The sequence below is a fragment of the Manis pentadactyla genome, chromosome 15 (assembly GCF_030020395.1).
Source record: "Manis pentadactyla isolate mManPen7 chromosome 15, mManPen7.hap1, whole genome shotgun sequence".
NCBI classification, from domain to species: Eukaryota; Metazoa; Chordata; class Mammalia; order Pholidota; family Manidae; genus Manis; species Manis pentadactyla.
Window position 1 is genome coordinate 6,053,639 of NC_080033.1, and position 25,566 is coordinate 6,079,204.

The 25,566-nt window shown below is 48.3% G+C and overlaps 1 protein-coding gene across 1 annotated transcript; it reads left to right on the forward strand.

Annotated features, from left to right (window-relative positions):
• Positions 1–962: 962 nt before the first annotated feature.
• On the forward strand, positions 963–24,127 carry LOC118928754 (zinc finger protein 541-like). The gene is made up of 14 exons (XM_057493309.1): positions 963–1,063; positions 2,040–2,291; positions 3,916–5,743; positions 7,403–7,461; positions 7,740–7,899; positions 9,211–9,535; positions 18,078–18,141; positions 18,731–18,873; positions 19,251–19,354; positions 20,553–20,628; positions 21,179–21,267; positions 23,357–23,500; positions 23,664–23,845; positions 23,956–24,127. The coding sequence occupies exons 1-14, from the start codon at positions 963–965 to the stop codon at positions 24,125–24,127; spliced, it is 3,699 nt and encodes a 1,232-aa protein (XP_057349292.1).
• The last annotated feature ends 1,439 nt before the right edge of the window (positions 24,128–25,566 follow it).

The window sequence follows — 25,566 nt, forward strand, 5'->3', positions numbered from 1 at the left end:
GTCAGAGCAGTGTAACTGACAGGGAACGCCTTACAAGGACAGCGGTCTGGCCCAGGTGGCTCCCTTCTGCTGCTCTTCTTCGCAAAGACAACAGAAACTCAACTTCCCCCGAGCTTCACTCCCGGCTCTGCCAGGCACTTACTCCCCCTTGCTTGCTCGTTTGCTGTGCACGTAGAAATGTTGCAGAAATGTTGCAGCTACGAAAGCAGAAAGATATGTATTGCTCCCCTTGCCTTTGTTCAGGGCTCAGACCTTGGGAGATTACTCCCCTCTGAGCCCGCAGGTGTAAAATAAACCCTCAACGCTCCAAGACTTCCCAGGGCCGCTTGGTTCTTCCGTTGGTGATCCAGTCCAGGTTTCTCCAGGCCCAGCTTAATTTTTCTTTACTTTACCTATATGCTGTTTTTTCTCCTTCCGTCCCTAATTAAGTAGTTCTGTAACCTAGGCAACTAATTTAGCATGCAGGCCCAGCCTTAAACACATAGTAAAAGGCAGGAAAGATTCCATCTGAAAGATTGTATTTTAATACCCAGGAAGTTAAAACTGTTGGATTCTTAACTTACTCTTTAGCAAACAGAGAACACCTCATCCCACCTTGGGGGCTGGGAAGGAAGCTGTTTGCTCTGCTCCCAGACCCAGACCCCGGTATTCCAGGGAGAAATCAGAGCGGGAAATTCCCTGTGTTAATTCTAAGTATTCACAGACCACTCAACAAGTCTGCACCCCTATCCCTTAGTCACCCCAGGCTCCTTCCTGCTCAGTCTCTCTGCTGGGTCTCAGGCTCAGAGGCTGAGCACTCTGGCTCCTCAAGTTGAGCCCCCTCCACTCCCCACAACCTGGCCTGTTGGATTCTTGTATCCCACCTCTGCAAAGTCCCAGATAATGGTGATTTCTTAATTTGCCCTCTCATGAGGCAGTGTGATCCATCTGGAAGACCAATCTGAGGGGTAGAAAAATCTTCCATGATTCATGCATACCGGAGACAGTTACTGAGTGTCTGTGAGCCCAGCAGTGAGCCTTCAGAGTCCTGGCATCCAGGGCCTTACGGTTCTGAAGATTTGAGGTCAGTTTCCCTGGCTTCCTGGACCCCAAGCTGTCTCTGTCCCAGACAGGAGCTTCTGCAGACAGCCATTCCTCTGCAAGACAGAAGCAATCTGCTCCTTCCTTCCCAAACTGGCCCTCGGGATATTTGAAGACCTCCGCTCTGCCACCTGCACACCCCCAGTCTGGTCCTCAGGTGACATGACTTGTTAAAATACCTTTTATCACTTTACCAAGGGACACAGAAAGCATGGAGACATATTCCAGTACCGAAGAAGAAGAAAATAAAATTGGCTCATAATCCTATCAGTCTATTCAATTCTCTCTGTTCTCTATTAAAATTTATTTTTCTTTTTTAAAGACTAGGATACTTTTGTTTTGTAACAGGCTGCTCTTTTCTCAGTATTAAGGCATGAATGTCCTTTCATGTCATCAGATAGTTTTCCACAGTTTTACCTTAAATGCTTATGCCCTAGACCATTTAAACCATGATGGTGTCACCTACATGCTCTCTGATCAGGTAGCAGGCTGTTCTAACAGGAAAGGCAATGCTGCGGGTAATTCCCCTGTAGTTAACTCCTCATATAAGTGCACATTATTTCCTTTAAAAACCCAAAGGTAAAAGTGGCTGGGAGAAAGGATTTATACTTCTGTAAGTTTTGGATGATGTATTTCTGGATTGCCCTTGTGAGAGAGCCATGATGTCATAAGGCCCCTGCAGCCACGGCAACCTGGTTCTTAGAATCCTTCCAGGCCACAACTGACCACAGTTTGGCCTCTGACTGGGTACTGTACTGCAGTGTGGCCAGACCAGGGTCCTTTCTCTCCCCACTACCCGGTCTACGTCTTGTTTTCTCTGTGAATTAAGGTACTGGAGATGGAGAAAGGGTTCCTGGGTCTCTCTTCCCGCGTCTACTGTGGTTCTAAGAGTCGGGGAGCGCTTTAGCCGAGCTCGTCCATGTCCCCAGGTGTCTCTAACGTGGGCTTTCTCCTTCTGTTTGTTTAGACCTGAGGCTGGCCATGCTTCAGGTGCCTAGAGATGGTGACGAAGGAGGCAGGGCCACCTCCGGGAGCGCAGGGAAAGAAGAGCAGCATCACACTTCGCCTCAGAAGCTGCTTCTGGATTGTAGCCTCTGTGGGAAGGTGTTCAGCCGCGCCAGCTCTCTTAACAAGCACTACCTGACGCACAGCCAGGATCGGAAACACGTTTGCGGAATCTGCAGCAAGGCCTTTAAGCGCAAGGACCACCTGTATGTAGGAGTCTGGTCACCAACATCTGTGCAGGGGCCTGGGGAGGAGGGGGTATGTTCCTAGGTCGTTCTCATCACCTCCCAGATGAACCTGACGGTGTTGGGTCCCTGTGACCCGTGCTTAGACGAGGACTCTGTGTCTGGGGACAGGTCTGCCACTGCCCTGAACAGGTCACCCTTGCGAGCTCCCAAAGTCACACCAATGAGAAAATCATTGCCTTGATTTGCAGACGGGACGTCCCGAGGCAATTTTGTCATGGAGGGAATCAGGTTAACTTTATGGAGAAATATTTGGAGACAGTGATAGGTGCCTGAGGAGAACCAGCCCTTGTTTATTTGAGGAACATGTACTGGGACTCCACAGGGCATGAGAGATTCCAAAATCCCTGTGCCTAGAATGGGGCAATGGCACATTAACTCTTGTCTCTCTTTTTTAATTCCTGATTTTTTTTTAGCTCTTGATTTTAAAAGAAAGCCCATAAAGAGTCTGGAGCAGAATTCCTTTTGTTCCTAATGTCTGGTAAATGATAAGCTTTTCTTGCTAGTGAGGAAGGACAGACAGACTTCCTCAAACCAAGAGACTGGCAAGTGGGAGTCGGCAGTCCATTGCATTTTATATGCTCCTGGCCTTCCCAGAGGGCTTTGACTGACCCCCCTTCCCACTCATCCTCTCGCCAAGCCCCCCCACCAGGGAAAGGCAGCAATTTGCTCATGTCACAGACCGATTAACAGGGGAGCTGGAGATTGGGTCTCTGCCACTCTCCTCAACTGGAGGCCAGGGCCGCCCTTTGGAGAAGGGCTCTGTCATTTATCAGCATGCCCCATGTGCCGCATTGTTAGGACTGTCCAGAGTAGGGCTGCTGGGAACGCGGAGGGTATTTACTCATCTGTTTATGTTATTAATGTAGATGTAAGTATGACATAAACATAGGACATATTTGTATTCATTTATTTTATAGGAGGCACATTTGACTGTTTTCTAGAATGTTCTGTTTGGGCATCTGTAAATTGTATTTTTTCCTGTGGGGGGTTTCAGGCAGCTGTCCCCTTATAGGAATTCTATGATAGGGGAAAGACTCCTTTGTTAAAGGCAGGATGCTCCCCAAATGAGCTTTTCCTCAAATGTATTCTGCAAAATTGGTTCTTGAGGGCACTAAGAGGAACTATTTCAAAAAACAGTTCTGTGGGCAACTATGTGTCAGAGACATGGCAGGTTAAGCAGATGACCCTCTGTCTACCTACCTGCTATGTGGCTGTTACATTTGCTCCCGTGAACCTCCAAGAAGCACACAGTGCTCTGTCGGGACTGACTTGCCAGTGGAGCCCACGTCCTCGGGGAGCCACTCTGGAGGGCTGGTGTTCCTGGGGAACCCATTCTGGGGAACTCTGGCCTGGCTTCTGGTGATTTTTCTCTCAGATAAGGGGTATGCTTATCGGTGAGGGAGAGAGAGGGGTACCCCTTCCAGATGCTTTGACTGTAGCCGGGGTCTGAGTGTAGGTTCTGAACTGTGGTTCTGAGCTCCACTGCCCCTTGGGAGCACTGTGGGGAGAGTCAGGCTCGGGACCCTGCAGTGGGAGGCTGAGCCCCAGTGACCTCTGACTCCCTTCTCGTGTGTGACTCCAGGACTAGGCACATGTTCACCCACCAGAAGACCAAGCCCTTTGCGTGCAGGGAGCAGGGCTGCAGCAAGAGCTACTGTGATGACCGCTCCCTGCGCCAGCACTACGAGGTCCGGCACGGCTTGTGCGTCCTGAAGGAGGCCCCCCGTGAGGAAGAAGCCTGTGGGGACTCCTCTCCTGCCCACGAGGTGGCCGGCCAGCCTGCTGCGGATGGCCTGCGGTCCCTGGTGCCTCCAGAAGCCAGGTCCCCAGGCCCCCTTTTGCCCAACCGAGAGCCCCTGCGCTCTATTGTAAGCAGCCTGGTCCACCAGGAGATCTCTTCTCTCGGCCCAGTCCTGGCCGGGCCCTCAGTTGACGGGGAAGGGAAAAACACAGCCTGTCCCTCCCCACCCTCACTGGGGCTCTACCCCTGCACCCCAGCGGCCCCAGGAACCCTGGGCAGTGATGTTCCTGAGGAGTGTCACCCCCTGTGGAAGGAGCCCGCCGCTGGGTTCACAGCCATTCACTCCAGGGTAGCAGAGGATGGTGGTCCACACCCAGCTGAGTCGGAGCGGCCGCCCCAGCAACTGCCCACCCTGGAGAGCTGGCAGGAGGGTGGGACCCTGCCGGCCGGCCTGCCTCTGTTCCAAGGCCAGGCAGCGCCTGCCAGTGCTGAGCCTTCAAACCACAAGTTCCAGTGGCTCCGGAACCTGCCAGACTGCCCCGAGAGCGAAGGGAATGATGCGTTTGCCATCCAGAAGCCCACTTCCATGTCCCCTCAGGAGGGCTCCGAGTCTGGGCCCAGGCCCAGCAGCACCTCCCTGATGGGGGAGCCCTCGCCCAGCGGTGGCCCCAGTCTGGAGGATGCACCACCCCTCCCCCCCACAGACCTGAAGGCACCTGGGGAGGCCTCCGATGGCGCTGGATATGCCGGCGAGGAAGGGGACACCAGGGCTTCCAAGAAGAGCAATTCTGACAGTGACTCCTGCTCACGGCAGCACGTGGAGGAGCCCGGCCTCCAGGAGGCCCTGAAGCCGAGTGGGCTGTCCTCTGACAACACAACGCCGCTGTCCGGGCAGTTGTTCCTGAAGTCTCAGGAGTGTCTGGTGAGTCAAGGGCAGATGCAGGTGCTCCAGATGATCACCAAGTCCCAGGTGTTCATCTCTGGCTCCCAGGTGGCTGTGGCCTCCTCCCAGCAAACTGTGCCTGAGGGCAAGCAGGCTGCGCTGAAGCCACTGCAGGGGCCGCGGACACACCAGCCCCCACCACTGGCACCCACAGTTGACTCCTTCCATCCGGGCCCTGCAAACCCAGAGCCAGAGGGATCCCCGCCCCACAAGAGAAAAACCACGCCCGCCTTCCCCAGAGAGGCCTTGCCCGGCAGCAATAGATGGGACACGAAGGGAGGACCAAAAGTGGCCCCTGTACCATGGGAACCCCCTGGGAATGCAGATGTCTCCTCTCTGGCCAAGCAGCTGAGATCCACGAAAGGGCCCTTAGACCTGGGGGACATCCTCCCCACAGGGGGCCCATGGCAGACCCAGCTAGGTGGGGACAACCCTGCCAGAGCCCAGCTCCCAGGGAAGCAAGCCCAGGTGGAGAATGGCCTGGCCTTGGGGGCCATGAAAGGTGCAAAGGTCCCTGCCTGCTCCCAGGGCAGAGGCCACAGGCTCTTCTCTGGCAACATGTGGGCCCAATGTTTCTTGGACTTCCAGAAGGAGAAGGTGAAAATGGATACGCGCTGTGAGGCCTCTCCCAGCCAGGTGGCCATGGCCTCCTTCTCATCGGCCGGGCCTTCAGTGGACACCCCGCAGGACTCAAAGTCCAAGCTGACGATATCCAACAGGATCCAGGTACCTGACTTTATGCTGTGAGATGAGAGACTCACTCATCACTTGTTTCCGAATTTCTGAGTGTCCAGACATTTTATTTAGTGCCCGTGAGTCCTCAAACCCAGTTTTAAAGAGGGGAAGTGAAGGTTCAGAGACATCATGGCCCCCCACCAACCTTCCCCGCAAAAAAGCCAGGATGAAGGCTTTGCAAAGTCGCTGGGACGCCCCGTGTCACCTTTCCTCACTGAGTTTTTTCTGCCTGCTTTCCTCTTGCCCTTCTCTTCCTTCTGGGTTTGCCCCTCAAACTCTTCAGAGGATATAATGGTAGAGTTCCTTCCCCCTCAGTATTCCTGCATGAGATGCCATCTCTGGCTGTGGGGCAGGGGTGCCCACATGTGTCAGCACTTGTGCAGCATTAGCCTGGTTCCTTCCCAGGTGGTGGCCACGAGAACCTGGGCGCCAGGCGGTCAGCCGCTTCTCTTTGCGACGTGCTCAGGTCTAGCACCCGACAGCTGTATCCTCTTCGTTTTTAAGCAGCTTTAATATTCATATGCCATCTAATTGACCATTTTAAATCACACCATCTGGTGATCTTTAGTAGTACTAACAAAGGTTGTGCACCATTACCACTTTTTCCACCACATTTTTCATCAACCCAGAAATTAACCCCGCACCCTTAGTTGTCCCCCCAGGTCTCCCCCTAACCTCCCAGCCCCTGGCACCATGAATCTACCCCTGTCTCTATGGATTTGCCTACTCTGGACACTTCATATTATTGAAATCATACACTGTGGCCTTTCATGTCTGCCTTCTTCCACTCAGCATAATGTTTTCAAAGTCCATTCATGTTGTAGCATATGCCACGCTTCGCTTCTTTTTATGTATGAATAATACTCCATTGTGTGGATACATCGCATTTTGTTTATTCATCAGTTGATGGCCATTTGGGTTGTTTCCACTTCTTGGCCATCGTGAATAGTGCTTCTGTGAGCATTCATACAAGTTTTTGTGGGGACATACATTTTCATTTCTCTTGGGAATGACCTAGGGGTGGGATTATCAGTTCATGGGGTAGCTCTGTGCTTAACCATCTGAGAAGCTGCCAGGCTTTTCCAAAGCAGTTGCGCCATTTCACATCCCCATCCTCGGTGGACGAGGGCTCCGATTTCACTACAGCCTCATCAGCACTTGCTATTGTCCAATTTTTTTTTTTACCATAGCCATTCTAGTGGGTGTGAGGTGCTGCCTCATCATGGTCTGACTCACGAGGCTCTAACGGCTGATGGTGCTGAGCATCTTTTCATGTGCTTATCGGCCATTCATGTCTTCTTCGGTTTGGTGTCTGTTCATATCCTTTGCCCATTTTTGAACCGGGTTATTTGACTTTTGTTAGGCTGTAAGAGTTCTTTATGTATTGTACATACAAGGCCCTTATGAGATGTATAACGTGTAATGACTTTCTCCCATTCTGTGGGTTCTTACTTTATTGATGGTGTCCCTTGATGCAGGGAAGTTTTAAGTTTTGGTAAGTCCAGTTTGTTCTCTGTGTCATCCAAGAAAGCATGGCCTTATCCAAGGTCACGGAGTCACACCTGTGTTTTCTTCTCGGCACCTTGTAGTTTTAGTCCTTGCATATGCCTCATTTTTGATATGTTGGTTCAGATGTATTTTCATCTTCAGGATGGAAATACCTACCAGCTCCCCGATCCAGTGAAGGAGGAGAGCACGGCAGGCGGATGGTAAGTTCAGAAACCCCTCCCTGCCGGGCGTGGGGGCTCAACCCCTCAGGAGTCCTCTGGGGGCTTTTATGTCCTGGCCTTGGGCCAGTGAGCTCTGGATGCTTCAGCCCTGAAGAGGTACATGCCAGGCCACGAAGGAAGGGGGTATCGTCTCCATTTCTGGGGATTCATCGAGAGTTGTCAGTGGATTAGACATAAAAGAAAAAAAGAAAAAAACAGAGAATACAGGGGTGGAGTCCCCTTGTCCCGTTCTTCCCCCGTGCCGTGTCTCTCCACAGTAACCAGCAAAATGGAGGCCCTGCAGACTGGGCAGAGCCAAGGAGCGCGTATGTCTGCAAGAACTGCAGCCAGATGTTTTATACAGAGGAGGGGCTAATCAGCCATATGTGTTTTCCCAACGACCAGTGGCTGCCACCTCGAGGGAACCAGGACCAGCAGGTGAAGGGGCGCGCACAGTGGGTTCTGTGCTCGCAGGGCGCTCACAGGCTTTGGGGGAGGGAGTGAGTGGCTGGGTGTCGTGGTCTCAGGATGGAGGCGTCCCCCCAGGGAAGCCTGGACAGGGACCAGGGGTCAGGCTGCGCTGCTCTGGGGGGCAGGCCGGTGCTTGAGCCTGGAGCGTCCCCTCTGCTGCCTGCCTACGGTTCCTCTTATGCTGCCATCTCTTCCTGTGTTTAGGTGTCGGGCACAGAGTTTTTCAAGCCTCTGAGTCAGGCGCTGAGGGTGGAGGTGGAGGCACAGAGCCCCCCAGGAGCCGTGAAGCCCCCAGATGGCATGAGCACAGCTCCTCTGGGGATGCCTCTGGGCCTAGTGAGCTGGCCCCTGGGGAGCACAGCCAAGGGGGTGCTGGTTGGTCCACTTTCTTCCCACTGCTTCCTGCACAACCTGCCAGTGGAAGCCATAGGCAGAGCCCAAACCAGACGCCACAAAAAATCTCTCCAGAACAGCTTGGCTTGCACGTTCATTCATTCATTCACCTTCTGGGCCGGCCCTATGGGGGCAGTGCTGGGGACACCGTGGTGACAGGGATGGCCCCAGCCTGGCCTCCTGGGGCTCCCAGTCCATGCGAGTAGATGAACCCATGCCAGGCAGTGAGGACTCAGACTGGGCTGGGCTGGGAGGGGGAGCAGAGGGACTGAGGGGACACCAGAGACCCTGCCTGAGGAGGTCAAGGAGGACTTCCTGGAGGAGGGGGTCAGAGCTGAGACTTGGGGGATGAGGAGCAGTAAGATTGGCAGAAAGAGGGGAGATTGTGTGGAGGTGGTTAAGTTCACGGGATCAGCCATTGCAGCCCGTACTGGAGGGTCCCACCTGGAGAAGCCCCCTCCAGGCAGGGCAACAGGGTTCATAGATCCGTTTATCCATCTCACGGAGCTGCGGTCATTTTTCATTTTGTCATGCTGTTGCACTGCATCTCCGGCCCCATCTCTAAGTGCCAGTCTTTTTACCAAGTTGACGCTGGCATCATACATCTCCAAAACCCTGTGTATCAGGGCCTCTCCCTGGGGGGGTGGGCACATGAGGAAGCTTCCGGCATCATCCATCCAGGCCAAGAATCCGGGGTCTGGCTCGGGTATGGTGGCCATGCTCGGCTCCCTTGCTGAGCCCGGCTCGGACAGGGGTGTTGGGTGTTATGTTTCCCTCTGTCTCTGTGGGCAGTGCCCTTGCCGGTGCTCGCACCCCCTTGAAGACTGAGCTCTGCACATGTGGCCCCAAGTCACCCCCCCGGTGGCTTTGAATTCTCTTCTCCAGGGACAGGACAGAGACCAGGAGGAGAGAGATGGGGAGGAGACCAGCCAGCCCAGAAAGTGGCGAAAGCACCCCCGACCCAAGGCATCATTCCTGCCTCCTGCCCCTTCTGCCTCTGGGGGGCTGGGCCCTGAAGAAGGCCACCAGAGCTGCCTGCAGTCTCCAGTGCTCCTGGGGGACCACTACCTGCAGGGACTGTGCCCGCGCTCTCCCGATACACCACCCCTGGTGCTCAGCCCCATCCGGGAGGGGTCTGGGCTGGATTCCAGCACTCTCTGTTCCATGTCCACTCAGGCTGGTCCTGACAAACTCATCAGCAGCAAGCTTGGTGAGTGAGGCTGGGGCCCGTCATCTCTGACCATCACACGGCAGGCCTGCAATGGGCCAGATCCACCTCAACGTGTAGCATTTGGTCCAGGCGTTCTCTCTGGCCCGTGGCTGTGTCTGGCTTGAGGGTTCCCATGGCTGCTCAGAGGTATCCCAGGACCATGTGGAACCAGCAGCCTTCTAGGTGCTGATAATTTTACAGGCACAAGGGAAATATAGAGGTCATTTAGCCTGATCACCCTTCTGCCTGTCCTTTTGAAAAATTTTGTTAGCAGCTTTATTGGCACATAATTCACATACCATATGAATCACCCATTAAAGTATACAATGTGTTTTAGTAAATTCAGAGTTGTGCATCCATCGCACTATGTAATTTTAGAGCAATTTCATCACCCCAGAAGCAGCACTGTATCCATTAGCAGTCATACACCCTCTACTGCCCCCGTCTCCCCAGCCCTGAGCAACCACTAATCATCTCTAATCATCATGGACGCACCTACTCTGGACATTGCATTTAATTGGAATCATACAGTATGCGACATTTGGTGTTTAGTTTGTTCATTTAGCATAATGTTCTCAAAGTTCATCCATGGTACAGCGTATACAGTGCTTCAATCCTTTTTATAGCTGAATAATATTCCGTTGTGTGGATACACAACATTTTATCCATTTATAGCTGATGGGTCTTTGGGCTGTTTCCATCTTTTAATGGTTGTGAATAATGCTGTTATGAACATTCACATACAAGTTTTTGTTGGACAAAGGCTTTCATTTCTCTTGAGCTTATGCCTAGGAGTGGAATTGCTGGGTCACTGGTAACTATGTTTAACAGTTGAAAGAACTGCCAGACTGTTTTCCAAAACGGCTGAGCCATGGGAATAAATTTCCATGCACATGGCACGCAAGTTCCAATTTTCCACATCCTTGTCAACGATCCTTACCTTTTTCAATTATCTCTCTCCTAGTGGGCATAAGATATCTCATTGTGGTTTTGATGTGTATTTCTCCAATGGCTAATGATGTTGATATCTTCCCATGTGCTTATTGTCCATTTGTGTATTTTCTCAGAAATGTCTATTCAGATCCTTTGCCCCTTTGTAAAATCGAGTTATTATCTTTGTATTACTGAGTTGTAAGAGCTCCCTTTATATTCTGTATGCAAGTCCCTTATCAGATATATGATTTGGGAATTCTCTCCTGTATCATGTCTTGTATTTTCATTTTATTTATGGCATTTGTGGTACAAGAGATTTTATTTTTTGTCACTTGTGCTTTAGGTGTTTTATCTACGGTTTTGCCTGACCAAAAGTCACTTTAAGTCAGTTAAGAAAAGAGGAGAAATATGCAATTATGCTGACTTTTACTCCTTTTTCTTCTAAGAGCTTTATGATCTTGACTTTTACATTTAGGTCTTGGATCAATTTTAACTTACCTTTTCTATATTATGTGAGATAGGAGTCTAAATTCATTCTTTTGCGTGGGGGTATCAGTTGTTGCAGCACCGCTTGTTAAAGAGATTATTCTTTCCCCCATTGAGCTGGTGTGGCACCTTTGTGGAAATCAACTGACCATAGTGATTTTAGATTTTTCTTCTTTTTTGATACAGACAGTTACAGCTATAAGTTCCCTTGGAGCATTGCATTAGCCACATTCCATAAGTTTTAGTATGTTATGTTCTTCTTTCCTTTATCTCAAAATATTTCCTAATTTCTCTTTTGATTTCTTCTTAAATACACTGATTATTGAGGAGTGTGTTGTTTTATTTCCACATATTTGTGAATTTTCCAAATTGTCTCCTTTTATTGATTTCTAATGTAATTCTACTTCAGTCAGAGAACATGCTTTGTATTGTTGGTCCTTTCAAATTTATTGAGACATGTTTTATGAGCTACAATATGTTCTGTCCTGAAGAATGTCCCATGTGCACTTGAGAAGAATATATTCTACTGATGTTGGGTGGAACACACCAAAAATGTACCTATGTCTTGTTTCATTCTGTGTGGTTGTCCGATCCATTACTGCAAGTACTGAAATCTCCAACTATTGTTTTGAATTGTGTATTTCATACTCAATTGTGTCAGTTTCTGCTTCATGTATTTTTGGACTCTGTTTTTAGGTGCATATATGCTTATAATTGTCATAACATCCTGATGGAGTGATTGTTTTTCTCATGATATGACTACAATGTTATTTATCATCACTGCAATAATTTTATCATAATCTCTATGTTTTTTGTTTTAAAGTCTAATTAGCCTAACAGTACCATTCTGCCTCTTTTAAGGTTGTTTACTTGGTATATATTTTCTGACCTTGTATTTTCAAACTGCTTGTGTTTTTTTTAAATAAACCATGTTTCCTATAGATAATATTAGTTGGATCATACATTTTTTATCTAATGTTACAAACTCGGCATTTTGATTGGTTTATTCAGTCTGGTGTCATTTAATGTTACATTGATATAGGGAGGTTTACATTTACCTTTATGCATTTCCTTTTCTGAATGTACCTTGCCTTTTCCTCCTTATGTTCCTCTATTCTGGCTTACTTATGTATTAAGTATTTTCTATTGTAACATTTTAATTCCTTTAGCTTTTCATCTTTTTCTTAATCCTTCCTTAGTGGTTCCTCTACAATGTAAAATTACATCTGAATGTCATCAGAATCTCTTCAGATGTATAATAACTTACAGTGAAATACAGAGACACTACTCCTATGGAGCTCAATCTATCCTAACCATTTGGCTTTTATTATTTATATATGTATATTATATATGTATGTGTGTGGGTGTATAAACCCAGCAATACATTAATTCTTACATTATATGAATTTGTATTATGGAACCAAAACTGAGAGAATAAAGGAAAGCAAGCATTCTTTATACAGTTTGTTATATAACATTTTTAGTTACCATTTCTCATCTCTTCATTTATTCCTGTGGATTTGAGTTACTGTATGCAGTGCTATTTCTTTACTCCAATGCGTCTCCCCTTTGTTGTGCTGTTGTTGTCATATATATGTTTATAAATTACAGGCCTATAACAGTAGTGTTTTGTGCAATTACTTTATAAGTCAATTAAGAAAAGAGAAAAAATATGCAATTATACTGACTTTTATAATTACCTATAGAAGTACATTTACCAGTGTTTATTGTTTGGATTCAGATTACTATCTCATGTCATTTTCTTTTTCAGTCTGAAGAACTTCCTGTAGTATTTATTTACATTGTGGAGGTGTAATTCACATGTCATACAATTCATCCCCTTAAAATACACAATAGGGTGGTGGTTGGTATATTCACAGAGCTGTGCCACCATTGCTACCATCAATTTTCGGATATTTTCATCATGTCCCAAGGGAGCCCTGTCCCCAGCCGTAGGTAACCACGAATCTACTTTCTGTCCTGTAGGCTCGGCTCTTCTGGACATTTCCTATTAGTGAGAATCATACAATGTGTGATTCCTTGTGTTTTCTTCCAGTTAACATGAAAACTTAGGGTTTCACCCATGTTGTGTATATCAGAACTTCATATCTTTTCATGGCTGAATAATTCTCTCCCTTTAATGTTCCTTGTAAGACATGTCTGCTAACAACAAGTTTCCTCAGTTTTTATTTACCTAAGGATGTCTGTTTTCACCTTAATTTGTGAAAGGTAATTTGCTGGATATAAGATTCTTGGTTGAGTTTTTACTTCCAGCAATGAGATCATGTTGTTCCACTGCCTTCCAACTGCTGTCATGTCCTATGAGAAGTCAGCTGTTAGTCTTACTGGAGTGTACGTGTATATCACGTTATTTTTCTCTTTTTGCCTTGAAGATCTTTATCTTTGGCTTTCAGTATTTTGCCTATGATGTGCCCAGATGGAGAGCTCTTTGTGTTTATGCTACTTGGAGTTTATAGAGTTTCTTGGATGTATGTACTGTTTTTTGATCACATTTTGGGCATTTTCTGCTATTAAATACTTTAAATATTTTTCTGTTCCTTTCTCCACTCCTCCTTGTATTCCCATTACACGTGTTGCTGCACTTATTGATGTCCCACATTTCTCTGTGGCTCTTCGTTTTCCTTCATTCATTTATTTTTCTCTCTGTTCTTCAAAATCCATAATTTCCATGGATCTCGCTTTAAGTTGGCTGCTGGTTACGTCTGCCAGCTCCAATCTGCATTTTGGTTATGGATCTTAACTCCAAGATTTCCATTTGTTTCTTTAAAAAAACAATTTCTACCTCTTAATAGTTTTCTCTCTTTGTTGAGCATTTTTCATTGTACCTTCCTTTAGCTCTTTAGGCATGAGAGCTGGGAGGAGAGGGACCCCCTGTGTCCCTGGCTGCACCTCCCTGGAGTAGAGCCCTCCAAGTAGAGCTTCTGATACACAGTGCATGGGGTTGGTAGGTAAGGGAGCAAGTCATGGCTCAGGTGCCACAAACTCACTATTCTTACCGACATGTACTCAGTTGTCCTGAATGAATATTTCTTAAAATGCTGTATACCTTCAGGATAACTTCTGGAGACTTTAACTGCTTTAAAAATAATTTTTACCTGTTACTTTGTTGATTTACAATTTGTCTTTCTAGAACTCCTAGTCCTCTTCCACATGATCTTTTTAACAATTTTTGTTGTGGCTAGAAGAGTTAACGTAAGACCTAATGTCTAACAGATGTTTTAAGTGTTCAATATAGTATTGTTGGCAGTGCCGTACAGCAGATCTCTAGACTTTATTTATCTTCCTTAACTGAGACTTTATACACCTTGTTTAGTAACTCCCCATTTCCCACGACCCTAACCCTGGCCAACACCATTCCACCCTTTGGTTATATGGATTTGACTACTTTAGATACTACATGTTAAGTGTATTCATGCAGTGTTTCTCTTTCTGTGACTGGCTTATTTCATTTAGTGTTCTCAAGGGGTTCATCCATGTTGTTGCATATTGCAAAATTCCCTTTTTTCGAGGCTAAATAGGATTCCATTGTATGTATAAACCACATATTCCTTACCCATTCATATGTCGATGGGCATCTTGGTTGTTTCCACATCTTAGCTATTGTGAATCACGTTGCAGTGAACATGGGAGTGCAGGTGTCTCGTTGAGAGCCCGATTTTAGTCCTTTTGGGTCAATACCCACAAGTGGGGGTGCTGGATCAAAGGGTAGTTCTGTTGTTAGTGTTCTGAGGGAGCTCCCGTCCTTGCAAGCTTGGAAACCCTGCTTTCAGCTGCTCTACAAAAGCAGGTAGAAGGGGCCCCTGCATCCCTTCCAGTCCGTGTTCTTGAAGCTTACTGTTGCGTGTTTTCTAGATCAACTGGATGACTCTTCTGGCAACCATGTTATCACGGATGACACCAAGCCCCACATTCGAATGTGAGTTTGAACAGACTTAGAACCTGGGGGTCCTACCAAAGTGGGGATATTCTTACCCTCCTTGTGTGCCCTCAGAGCTCCTTCCTCACAGGGGCGTTAGCTTCTCTCTGGGAGAGAAGTGGTAGATTTCTCTGGGTGTATGTGGGATGTTCCTCCAATATTCATTCTGTCTGGGCATCCCATAGTTGGGCCCACGGGGACAAATGCACAGGACCCTGAGGATATAGGTAGAACTGGTGAAGGCACATGTGAGGCTTTAGTATCCATGGAATGTGACTAGAGGGATGTGGCCATGGATGTTGAAGCATGCCAGGCATCAGCATACACCTCCCCTGTCCTGGACCCCTAGAGGGGCACCTGAGGGAGAAGCCTGGTAGTAAGGAAAATTGGAGGACGGGAGTGTAGCTGGACGGTATCTAGAACACTTGTCCATGTCTGTCAGGGGTGACGAATACTCAGCAGATGCAACTGGGAAATGACAGACGTTTCCAAAGAGCAGGGTTGTGGCCTGAGAGCAGGGCACGTCACACATCTCCTTCTTACTTCCCATCTTAGTCACATGTGTATGTCTCGTGTGTGGCCTCATTTCAGACGCATCAGGAGAGGAAAGAAGTTTCAAGCCGAGATCCCGGAGCTCCAGGAGCGCCCTACAGCCGAGACCATCGCACATGGAGCTTCACTGGTCTGGAAGCCATCGGACGATGTGACGGGCGATCCAGAAACACCAGATAGAGGTGGCTGAGACATGGGGGCCAAATTCCCAAGGGTACCCCCCCTTCCCTCATCTCCAAGGAGTTCCTCCTCCCAGTTCTCACCTGGACCAAGGAGCAGTATCCCTGGGTGGGGTAGCAGGCTGTGGGACCGGGACTTCTCCTCCCGCCCCCCATTCTTCTCATGCAGTAACCATCCAGGTCATCCTGAGCAGGTCCCAGGAGTAGGGTTTCTGCCTTCCTCCCTGTCCCTCCCGTCACTTACAGTGAAATACGGAAATATTACTACTATACAGCTCTATTTCTCCGAACCCTCTTGCTCTTATTATTCATATATGTACTTTATATATGTATGTTTATGTGAGTGTGTGTGTATATAAACCCAGCAAAACATCAATTCTTATATTATACAATTTTGTTTTATGTAACAAAAACTGAGAGAATCAGCGGATGCAGGCATTATTTATACAGTTTGTTATATAACATTTTTAGTTCCCATTTCTCATCTCTTCATTTATTCCTGTGGATTTGAGTTACTGTATGCAGTGCTATTTCTTTACTCCAATGCATCTCCCCTTTCTTGTGCTGTTGTTGTCATATATATGTTTGTAAATTACAGGCCTGTAACAGTAGTGTTTTATGCAATTACTTTTTAGTTCAATTAAGAAAAGAGAAAAAGTATGCATTTAGCCTGAGGTTTATAATTACCTATATAAGTACCTTTAGCAGTGTTTTTTGTTTCTTTGTTTGGATTCAGATTACCATCTCATGTCATATTCTCTTTCAGTCTGAAGAACTTCCTGTAGTATTTATTTTCATTGTGGATGTGTAATTCACATGTCATACAATTCATCCCCTTAAAATAAACTATACATTGTTAGTTGGTATTTCACTGAGCTGTGTGTGCAACCGTTGCTACCATCAATTTTTGGATATTTTCATCATGTCCAAGGGAGCCCTGTACTCAGTAGTCACTTGTCCCTCCCCTCTCGACCCTGTCCCCAGCTGTAGGTAACCAAAAATCTACTTTCTGTCCTGTAGACTTGGCTCTTCTAGACATTTCATATAAGTGGGAATCATACAATGTGTGCTTCTTTGTGTTTTCTTCCAGTTAGCATGAAAACTTAGGGTTTCACCCATGTTGTGTATATCAGAACTTCATTTCTTTTCATGGCTGAATAATTCTCTCCCTTTAATGTTCCTTGTAAGATACGTCTGCTAGCAACAAGTTTCCTCAGTTTTTATTTACCTAAGGATGTCTTTTTCCACCTTCATTTTTGAAAGGTAATTTGCTGGATATAAGATTCTTGGTTGAGTTTTTACTTCCAGCAATGAGATCATGTTGTCCCACTGCCTTCCAACTGCTGTCATGTCCGATGAGAAGTCAGCTGTTAATCTTACTGGAGTGTACATGTATATCACGTTATTTTTCTCTTTTTGTTTTCAAGCTCTTTATCTTTGGCTTTCAGTATTTTGCCTATGATGTGCCCAGATGGAGAGCTCTTTGTGTTTATGCTACTTGGAGTTTATAGAGTTTCTTGGATGTATGTACTGTTTTTTGGTCACATTTTGCACATTTTCTGCCATTAAATACTTTAAATATTTTTCTGTTCCTTTCTCCACTCCTCCTTGTATTCCCATTGCATGTGTTGCTGCACTTATTGATGTCCCACATTTGTCTGTGGCTCTTCGTTTTCCTTCATTCATTTATTTTTCTCTCTGTATTTTTTTTTATTCTTTACTCTTTGTATTTTCAGAAGTCCTAGTCCTCTTCCACATGATCTTTTTAACAATTATTGTTGTGACAAGAAGAGTGAACATAAGACCTACCCTCTAACGAATCTTTTAAGTGTTCAATATAGTATTGTTGGCAGTGCCATACAGCAGATCTCTAGAGTTTATTCATCTTGCTTAACTGAGACTTTACATTCCTTGGTTAGTAACACCCCATTTCCCACAACCCTAAACCTGGACATCACCATTCCTCTCTTTTTATATGGATTTGACTGTTTTAGATACTACATGTTAAGTGCATTCATGCAGTATTTCTCTTTCTGTGACTGGCTTATTTCATTTAATGTTCTCAAGGGGTTCATCCATGTTGTTGCATATTGCAAAATGTCCTTTTTTCAATGCTAAATAGGATTCATTGTATGTATAAACCACATATTCTTTACCCATTCATATGTCGATGGGCATCTTGGGAGTTTCCACATCTTAGCTATTGTGAATCACGTTGCAGTGACCATGGGAGTGCAGGTGTCTCTTTGAGACCCCGATTTCTGTCCTTCTGGGTCAATTCCCACACGGGGGGTTGCTGGATCATACGGTAGTTCAATTGTTAGTGTTCTGAGGGAGCGCCCGACCTTGCAAGCTTGGAAACCCTGCTTTCAGCTGCTCTACAAAGGCAGGCAGAAGGGGCCCCTGCATGCCTTCCAGTCCGTGTTCTTGAAGCTTTCTGTTGCGTGTTTTCTAGATCTAGTGAATGACGCTTCTGGCATCTGCGCATTCGAGGATGACACGGAGCTCAGCACTGAACCGTGAGTTGGAACAGACTTAGATCCTGGGGGTCCTACCAAAGTGGGGATATTCTTACCCTCCTTGTGAGCCCTCAGAGCTCCTTCCTCACAGGGGCGTTAGCTGCTCTCTGGGAGAGAAGTGGTAGATTTCTCTGGGTGTATGTGGGAAGTTCCTCCAGTGTTCCTTCTTTCTGGGCATCCCATAGTTTGGCCCACGGGGACAAATGCCCAGGACCCTGGGGATATAAGTAGAACTGGTGATGGCACATGTGAGGCTTGAGTATCCATGGAATGTGACTAGGGGGATGTGGCCATGGGTTTAGAAGCATGCCAGGCATCAGCATACACCTCCCCTGTCCTGGACTCCAAGAGGGGCCCCTGATGGAGAAGCCTGGTGGTAAAGAAAATTGGAGGAAGAGAGTGTAGCTGGACGGTATCTAGAACACTTGTCCATGTCTGTCCGGGGTGACGAATACTCAGCAGATGCATCTGGGAGATGACAGGTTTCCACAGAGCAGGGTTGTGGCCTGAGAGCAGGGCACGTCACACATCTCCATCTTATTTCCCATATTAGTCACATGTGTATGTCTCGTGTGTGGCCTCATTTCAGACACATCAGGATAGGAGGCGAGTTTCAGGCTGAGATCCCGGAGCTCCTGGAGCGCCCTCCTGCTGAGACCGATGAAGATGGAGCTTCTCTCGTCTGGAAGCCATGGGACGATATGACAAGCAATCCAGAAACACTGGATAGAGGTGGCTGAGACATGGGGGCCAAATTCCCAAGGGTAACCCCCCTTCCCTCATCTCCAAGGAGTTCCTCCTCCCAGGTCTCACCTGGACCAAGAAGCAGTATCCCTGGGTGGGGTAGCAGGCTGTGGGACTAGGACTTCTCCTCCCGCCCCTCATTCTCCTCATGCAGTAACCAGCCAGGCCATCCTGAGCAGGTGCCAGGAGCAGGGTTCCTGCCCTTCCCCCCCGTCCTTCCCTTCGCCTGCTTTTCAGGGAACTGTGAGGGAGACAGGGACAAGGAGCCCCTCCCTGTGCTTTTGGGGACATGTCCTCCCCGGTATTCACTGACTCCCTGTGTCTCCCATCTCTCACGCTTGGCTGGGGACGTTTGCTGGGAACAGTGACTGAACTCTGCAACTTGGCCTGCTCCAGCACGATGCCAGGAGGGGGCACCAACCTGGAGCTCGCTCTGCACTGCCTGCACGAAGCCCAGGGTGACGTCCCGGTGAGCTAGAGGCAGGGGCGGGATTGGTGGGTCCCTGGGAAGTCCCTGCCCTGCTGAGGCTGGGGATCTGGTGCATGTAACGTGCCATCTGTGGGCTTTGCGGCTCATGAAAACTGAGAAAGGCCACCCATCCTTTTCCCCAGTGGCTGTGGGGTTGATGTCCTTGTCAGTTGTAGGGCAAGTGTGTAGATGGGGCTCAGTTAGTCAGTTATTTACCTGGAGCAGCATCAGAGCACCAGGTTCCTCCGAGATCGCAGGGTCATGGGGATTGGAGCGGAGTAGACTGACTCAGGTCCTGTACTGATCTGGTTTATTGATGGAGCTTTATCTTTTTAATTAAAAGCCCATGTACGAAAACCCCTGATGCAACAAAAATATCTGCTTCCTCCAAGGACCCGCTTGACCATCCTGAAGTTTAGAAAATAAAAAGTCCCACTCTGAGTAGTGGGAAGGGAGGTCAAGTCACCTGAGTTAGGGCCCCAGGAGTCAGTGTTGGCAACTGTACTTTTCCTCAGGTTGCAAGGCAGTGGGCGGCGCAGAGTAGGTGCTCAGCCAAGGAACCAGCACATGTTTGTTGGCCCTCATGAGTGTCGTGGCCCTAGGGCACGGCTGGCTTTGGGGCCCCACTCGGTCTAATGCTCTGCCTCCACCATTTTTGAAATTAACAAATTTTCTAAAAGGGGCCTGCGTTTTCATTCTGTGCTGGGCCCTGCAGGTTCCACGGCCAGTCCCGATCGGGTTTACACTGGTGAGCGAGACAAAATCCTTCTCTGTGGGGCTTACATTTTAATTTTAGGACAGTCAAAGGGAAATCTGTTTTCAAAAATTGTTAGTGGTTAGTGCTATGAAGAAAATACAATGGGGCGTGGCACAGGCAGGGCTCCTCCAAATGCCAGTCCTTGACGAAGGAAGGAGCTGGTGCCAGAATAAATCCGCACACTGCTTCCTTCATCAAGAAAACCCTACTGAGAAAAACCCCAGCTGCACTCAGCAGTATGCGCAGTGATGGAGCCGGCATGTCCACTGCAGTTCACAGGCCGCGGCCAGCCCACGGCCCCACCACGCGCTGAGTAGCCGTGGAGCGTGGGAGGCTTTAGGGGGGCCTGTCAGTGCTTTTCAAATGAATGAAGGGATGAAGGCAGGCCTCCACCTCACCTTCCCTCCCTCAGAAAGTAGCCTGCTTTCCTTCCTGCTCCAGGTGGCCCTAGAGACCCTCCTACTGAGCGGACCCCAGAAGCCGCCGACTCACCCTCTCGCCAACTATCACTACGCAGGTACTGGAGCGAGGCTGCGGGGGTGGGTGTGCCCGGCTAGTTCCCGAGAGCCAGTCGGTCTCCTCAGCAGGCTCTGCTTGTGCCCTGGGCGTGCTCTTGGGGCCCTCCTTCTCCTGCCTTTCCAGAAGGGTATTTCCTCTCCAGGGGACCTCAGGGGGTGCCTCTCTCTCCTGGCTGGGTCCTCCCTTCCCCCTTCCAGGGATTCCCTCACCGTCTGTGCCCAGCCAGGAAAGGGGTCCCCTGGCCAGGGAGAGGTGAAGGCGGGCTCAGATGCAGTGGCTGAGCACCCCAGCCTGGGAGTCAGGCAACTGGGGGTCCCTGCCTCCTGTTGGCAAGTCTGTTAACCAATGGAAGCCTTGTTATTGCATCTGTAAAGTGGGGATAGTACTGATCCCAACCAGCTAAGGTTTTTCTAAGGATTGTATGAGATAAAACAGAATTCTTGGCACATCATTGGTACTCGGTAATGACAGCTTTAAAAAGGGCAGGCTGCATTTCAGTCACGGCTGTGGCCACAGAACTGTCCTTCTCCCTCCTGTTTCTCCAATAGGTTCAGACGTCTGGACCCCCACAGAGAAGGAGCTGTTTAATAAGGCATTCCAGGCTCATAAGAACAACTTTTCCTTGATACACCAGATGGTAAGGTGTACGTGGGTGGGCTGGTGTAGACAAGGCCTCATCTCTCACCGCTGAGAGGAGCTAGAGCTGGAGGGCCTATCTGGGTGACACGCTGTTCACACTGTAAACTGCTTGTAGTTTATAAAGCCACTGATGTGAACAACTCCAGAGAGTACAGAAATGCCATCACGTGCTCAAAGCCCTCCACACCCATCCCCGTCATCCTACTTCTGAATGATGACCTCTGACTTTGGTTGGGCACCTCAGGCATTTGTCCGTACAGATCTTACATGCACATACACATGTATTCAGAAAAGGATGCGAACATACTACACTTAATGTCTGCTGATGTTTTTGTTCTTTTAACTTGATACACACAAAACTGCACGTAACCAAAATGTAAGTTTTGATGTTTATACCCGCAAAACCATCACCATGATCAAGATAAGAAACACATTCATCACCCCCAAAAGGTTCCTCCTGCCCCCGTGATAAATCCCTTTTTCCTACCACCCCTGTCCTTAATCACCTCCTTATCTTCTTTCTGTCACTATAAGTTAGTTTGCATTTTCCAGTGTTTTCTATCTATCCTGCAGCATGTGCACTGCTTGTCTGCCTTGTGTGGCTTCTTACACTCAGCATCACTATTTTGAGGTCCATCCATGTTACTGTGTGGACCCTTTTTCTTGCTGAGGAGTATTCCATTGTGTGGATGTAACACAGTTCGTTTAATCAGTCACCTACTGAGGGACATCTGCGTGGTTTCCAGGTATCTGCAATTATAAAAAAAGCTGCTGTGAACATTCACATTCAAATCTCTACATGACCAAGTTGTGTTGGTGGCGGGGCAGGTGGTAAATACTTAGGAAAGGAATGAGTGGCTCACATGATAGGTGTACACTGAACTTTTTCAAGAAAGTGCCTTTTCGTCTACTTCTTCCAGGTGGTTCCTTACCCAGTTTTGGTTCACCTCATACGACATGCTGGTCAGCACATTGCTGAACGCTCGAGGGGAACGCCCCCCAGATCTGTGGAAGTTTCGTCTGTGCAGCTCTCTTCCCTGTCCTGCCTTGTCCTGTGAACTCTCACCGCCTTGTTCTCCCAGAATCCCCCCTCCCATCTCAGCTCAGGAAGCCCACCGGGCTCTGCCCGGACCCCTCTCCGCAGACCATGGCCTGGAAACTCTCTCAGGGTGTAGTGTGTAGGGACAGTGGGGGCTTATTTTCTGTCTCTCAGAAAGACTTGTTCTTGGCTTGCCTAGCGTCTCACCAAACATCCTTTCAGACATTTTGACCGTTTCTTCTCATTGTTTTCAGTGGGAAGCTCAGTGTAGCTCCTGCTGCTCGCTCCATCTTGTTTGGAAGCAGAAGTCCAAGTTCTTTTTTTTTCTTCTAATGTAGTGATATTTCTTAGGCAGAGGATTTACTACTCTGGCTCCTAGTCTTTGAAGATATACAGAGCTGAAAAAATTTCACATGGAGAAAGTATTTTCTGAAGTGAGCCCCACATCTTAAATGGCCAATTTAATTTTCCTGAGAAATAGCTTTCCTAGAGCAATTAAACTTTCCTGTTCTGCTTTGTTTTTACAGAAGTTATTATTAATGGGGTCCATTCTTAGTGGGGGGAGAGCACATGTTGGAGTCTCAATGCCCAAGTATCCGACTGTGCCCTGAAAACCCCTCCTCTCATGGGCCCCTTATCTGTGTGCTGTAGGGCTCTGCCTGGCTGTTGCAAAGGCTTTGTGGTACCTGCTGATGAGGGCATCCTGCTGCAGGGAGTCCCAGCTGGTAAATGCATAGCCATTAGGCCTGACCTCACAGTAAGCACCTGTGTAGGGAGCCCTCGTGTACACCTTCCCGTGGGGAAGGCCTCCCGGGATTGACTTGGGGCTCAGAGAGTGTGCAGAGCTTGGACGGTGCTGGCTACGTTGGCTTTACCCTGAGCCCCTCATCACCAGCAGGACTCTGTGCTTCTGTGCTCCTTGTAGCCCAGGGGCGTGCCAAGCCCAAGGGGAGAGACATTCCAGGAGAGCTTTCAGAAAGTGCGTAGCCCCATGGCGAGGGGGCATGTGAGGCAGTGCCCAAAGCCCGCTGCTGTTTTCTTTCACCAGGTCCAGACAAAGACCGTGGCCCAGTGTGTTGAGTACTACTACACCTGGAAAAAGAGGGTCAGGTTTACTACATCTTCTCGGGCCCCAGGACTGAAAAAGAGGGTCAAAAGAAAGCTGCCCGAGGCAGACCCAACAGAAGCAAAGGTAGGGGATTCTGGGGCATGGGTGTCTCACTGGAGTTCAGTGCTGGTCTGAAGACCTACTGATCACCCAGGTTGGGGTGGGGAAGGGGCCCCTACAGAGGAAAGCATCACTCTCAGAAGGGTAGAAGGTTGGCACCCTGATGTCGTTTCTGCCCCTTCTGCAGGCCACTTGCAACCCTAAGAAGAGACCCAACCACCATCCAACCCCTGAGTTGAAGACAGAGACGGAGAGTGGCAGGGGAGAATCCGTTATCACCACGAGCCCCAGTGCTGCTCCCAAGCGGACCCCTGAGCCTCCGGAGTGCGTCCAGGGCCAAGGAGCTTTTCCCTGTGGGGAGTGTGAGAGGTGGGCACCAGCCCTGTCCCCGGATGCACCCGCACAGCCTGCCCTCTGTCCCCGTGGCCCTCAGCCCACCTTCCCCCTGCTCTGACCCATGTCCTCTGCTGACTCCGCAGGGTGTTTGACAAGATAAAGAGTCGAAATGCCCACATGAAGCGGCACCGGCTTCAGGACCCCGTGGAAAGAACTGACGGGGAGGAGAGGCCAGCGAAGGCCCTTAAGCTGCAAGAGGAGGAGAAGGAGGAGGAAGGGGAGACGGGGGCTGACATGGGCCCCTTGCAGTGGTGATTTGGGCCGTGAACCGGGGCCAGGCAGCGTGTCATCGGGATGAGGACCTCGGGCCATCACCTCTCCCTTTAGCCTCCCCGAGGTGTTCAGGGCATCCCTCTGCCTCCACCCCCACCCCCCGACCCCCTGACCAGCTCGGCTTGTCCACCTTAGACCGATGGGCACCGTTACGGAGCAGCGCGCAGCATGGTTTCCATACACACACCATTTACGCTGCATCTGATTTTTCCTGCTCTTCCAAGTGTGTCCCAGGGTCACGTGTCACAGTTAGGCTTCCTAGTCTTTTTCTCCAGTGATCCTTTTGATTATTTCTCAGACCCAGCATTCCATCACAACCACGGAGGTTATTTAAGAACTATTGGATGGTTTACTCCACAGGAACACATGAGTTTCAAAGCCTCACTCACTTGTTTCAGTAAAATGAAAAGGGCAGCTCCTTTTACACGTGAACCTGCTCAGCCAATTTAAAACTTAGCCTTCAACTTGTCCGGGCTGAGCAGACATCAACTGTGCAAACTGAGTATGTTTCCTCCTTCCTCTCCCATTACTTAACTTAGTCATGTCTCTTCCTAGAAATAGTGCCATTTTATTTCTCATCTCTTCCATATGCACCCCACCCCAAACAAAATCAACCAACCCACCCCAAACTTATTTCTCCTTTAATGCCTGCATCCTGACTGGGCCGCACTTCTCCCAGCATGACTACAGGGCGACTTGAATTTCCATTTTTCTTTCCCATGTCGGGGACGTTAAACATATGACTGTTAGTGGGCAGTTCTGGAAACCTCCTCCCAGAGGACATGGCTTGCCCGTGAGCTTGCCTACAAACTCCAGAAGTATCTATTTCTTTCAATAAAGTTCTTTTTGTATTGTTTATAGGCAACGAAACAGCCACAGAATCTTCTTTCTATAGGGGTTTTGTAGTGCTAGTGGAGTTGGCAAGTTGGCAGTGGTGGCAGTGGCGACAGTGTACGTGTGTGTGTGTGTGTGTGTGTGTGTGTGCTTCATTTTCCTTTCTTCCTAATGCAACAGTCTTTATAGCCCAGGAACAGTGTGGCCATTCAATCCTGGGAACCGTTTAAAGCAGACCTGGGAAATGAATTACTGACGGCCTCATTTCAGCACAGTACTCCATGATCAGACCTCCCTATGTATTTTGCAGAGCTCAGAATTCGAAGTCACATGTTAAGTTTCGTGAACATTGCTAAAAAAAAAAAAATCACAGCAAGATCACTTGTTGAACCCACTGAGTGTATTTTTCTTCAATCATCTCTTTTAAGATCAACATTAAGAAATCCAAATTTGTCTTAACGGACTCCTCCTGCTTGAAACTATTCCCATTTAATTATGACACATTTGCTAAGATGGTTTAGGATTCCTAGTCTTGCCAAAGTTATGGATTCTGTTTCCTAGGGAAAGAGTATTTAACACTTTGTATA

What these genes read in the sequence shown, in the direction of transcription:
- LOC118928754 (XM_057493309.1), top strand. Translation starts at nt 963, where the DNA reads ATGATTCATGCATACCGGAGACAGTTACTGAGTGTCTGTGAGCCCAGC. An exon ending in TCCAGAAACACTGGATAGAG is followed by an intron (nt 18,874 to 19,250) that starts GTGGCTGAGACA and finishes TGCTGGGAACAG; the next exon opens with TGACTGAACTCTGCAACTTG. An exon ending in AAGCCCAGGGTGACGTCCCG is followed by an intron (nt 19,355 to 20,552) that starts GTGAGCTAGAGG and finishes TTCCTGCTCCAG; the next exon opens with GTGGCCCTAGAGACCCTCCT.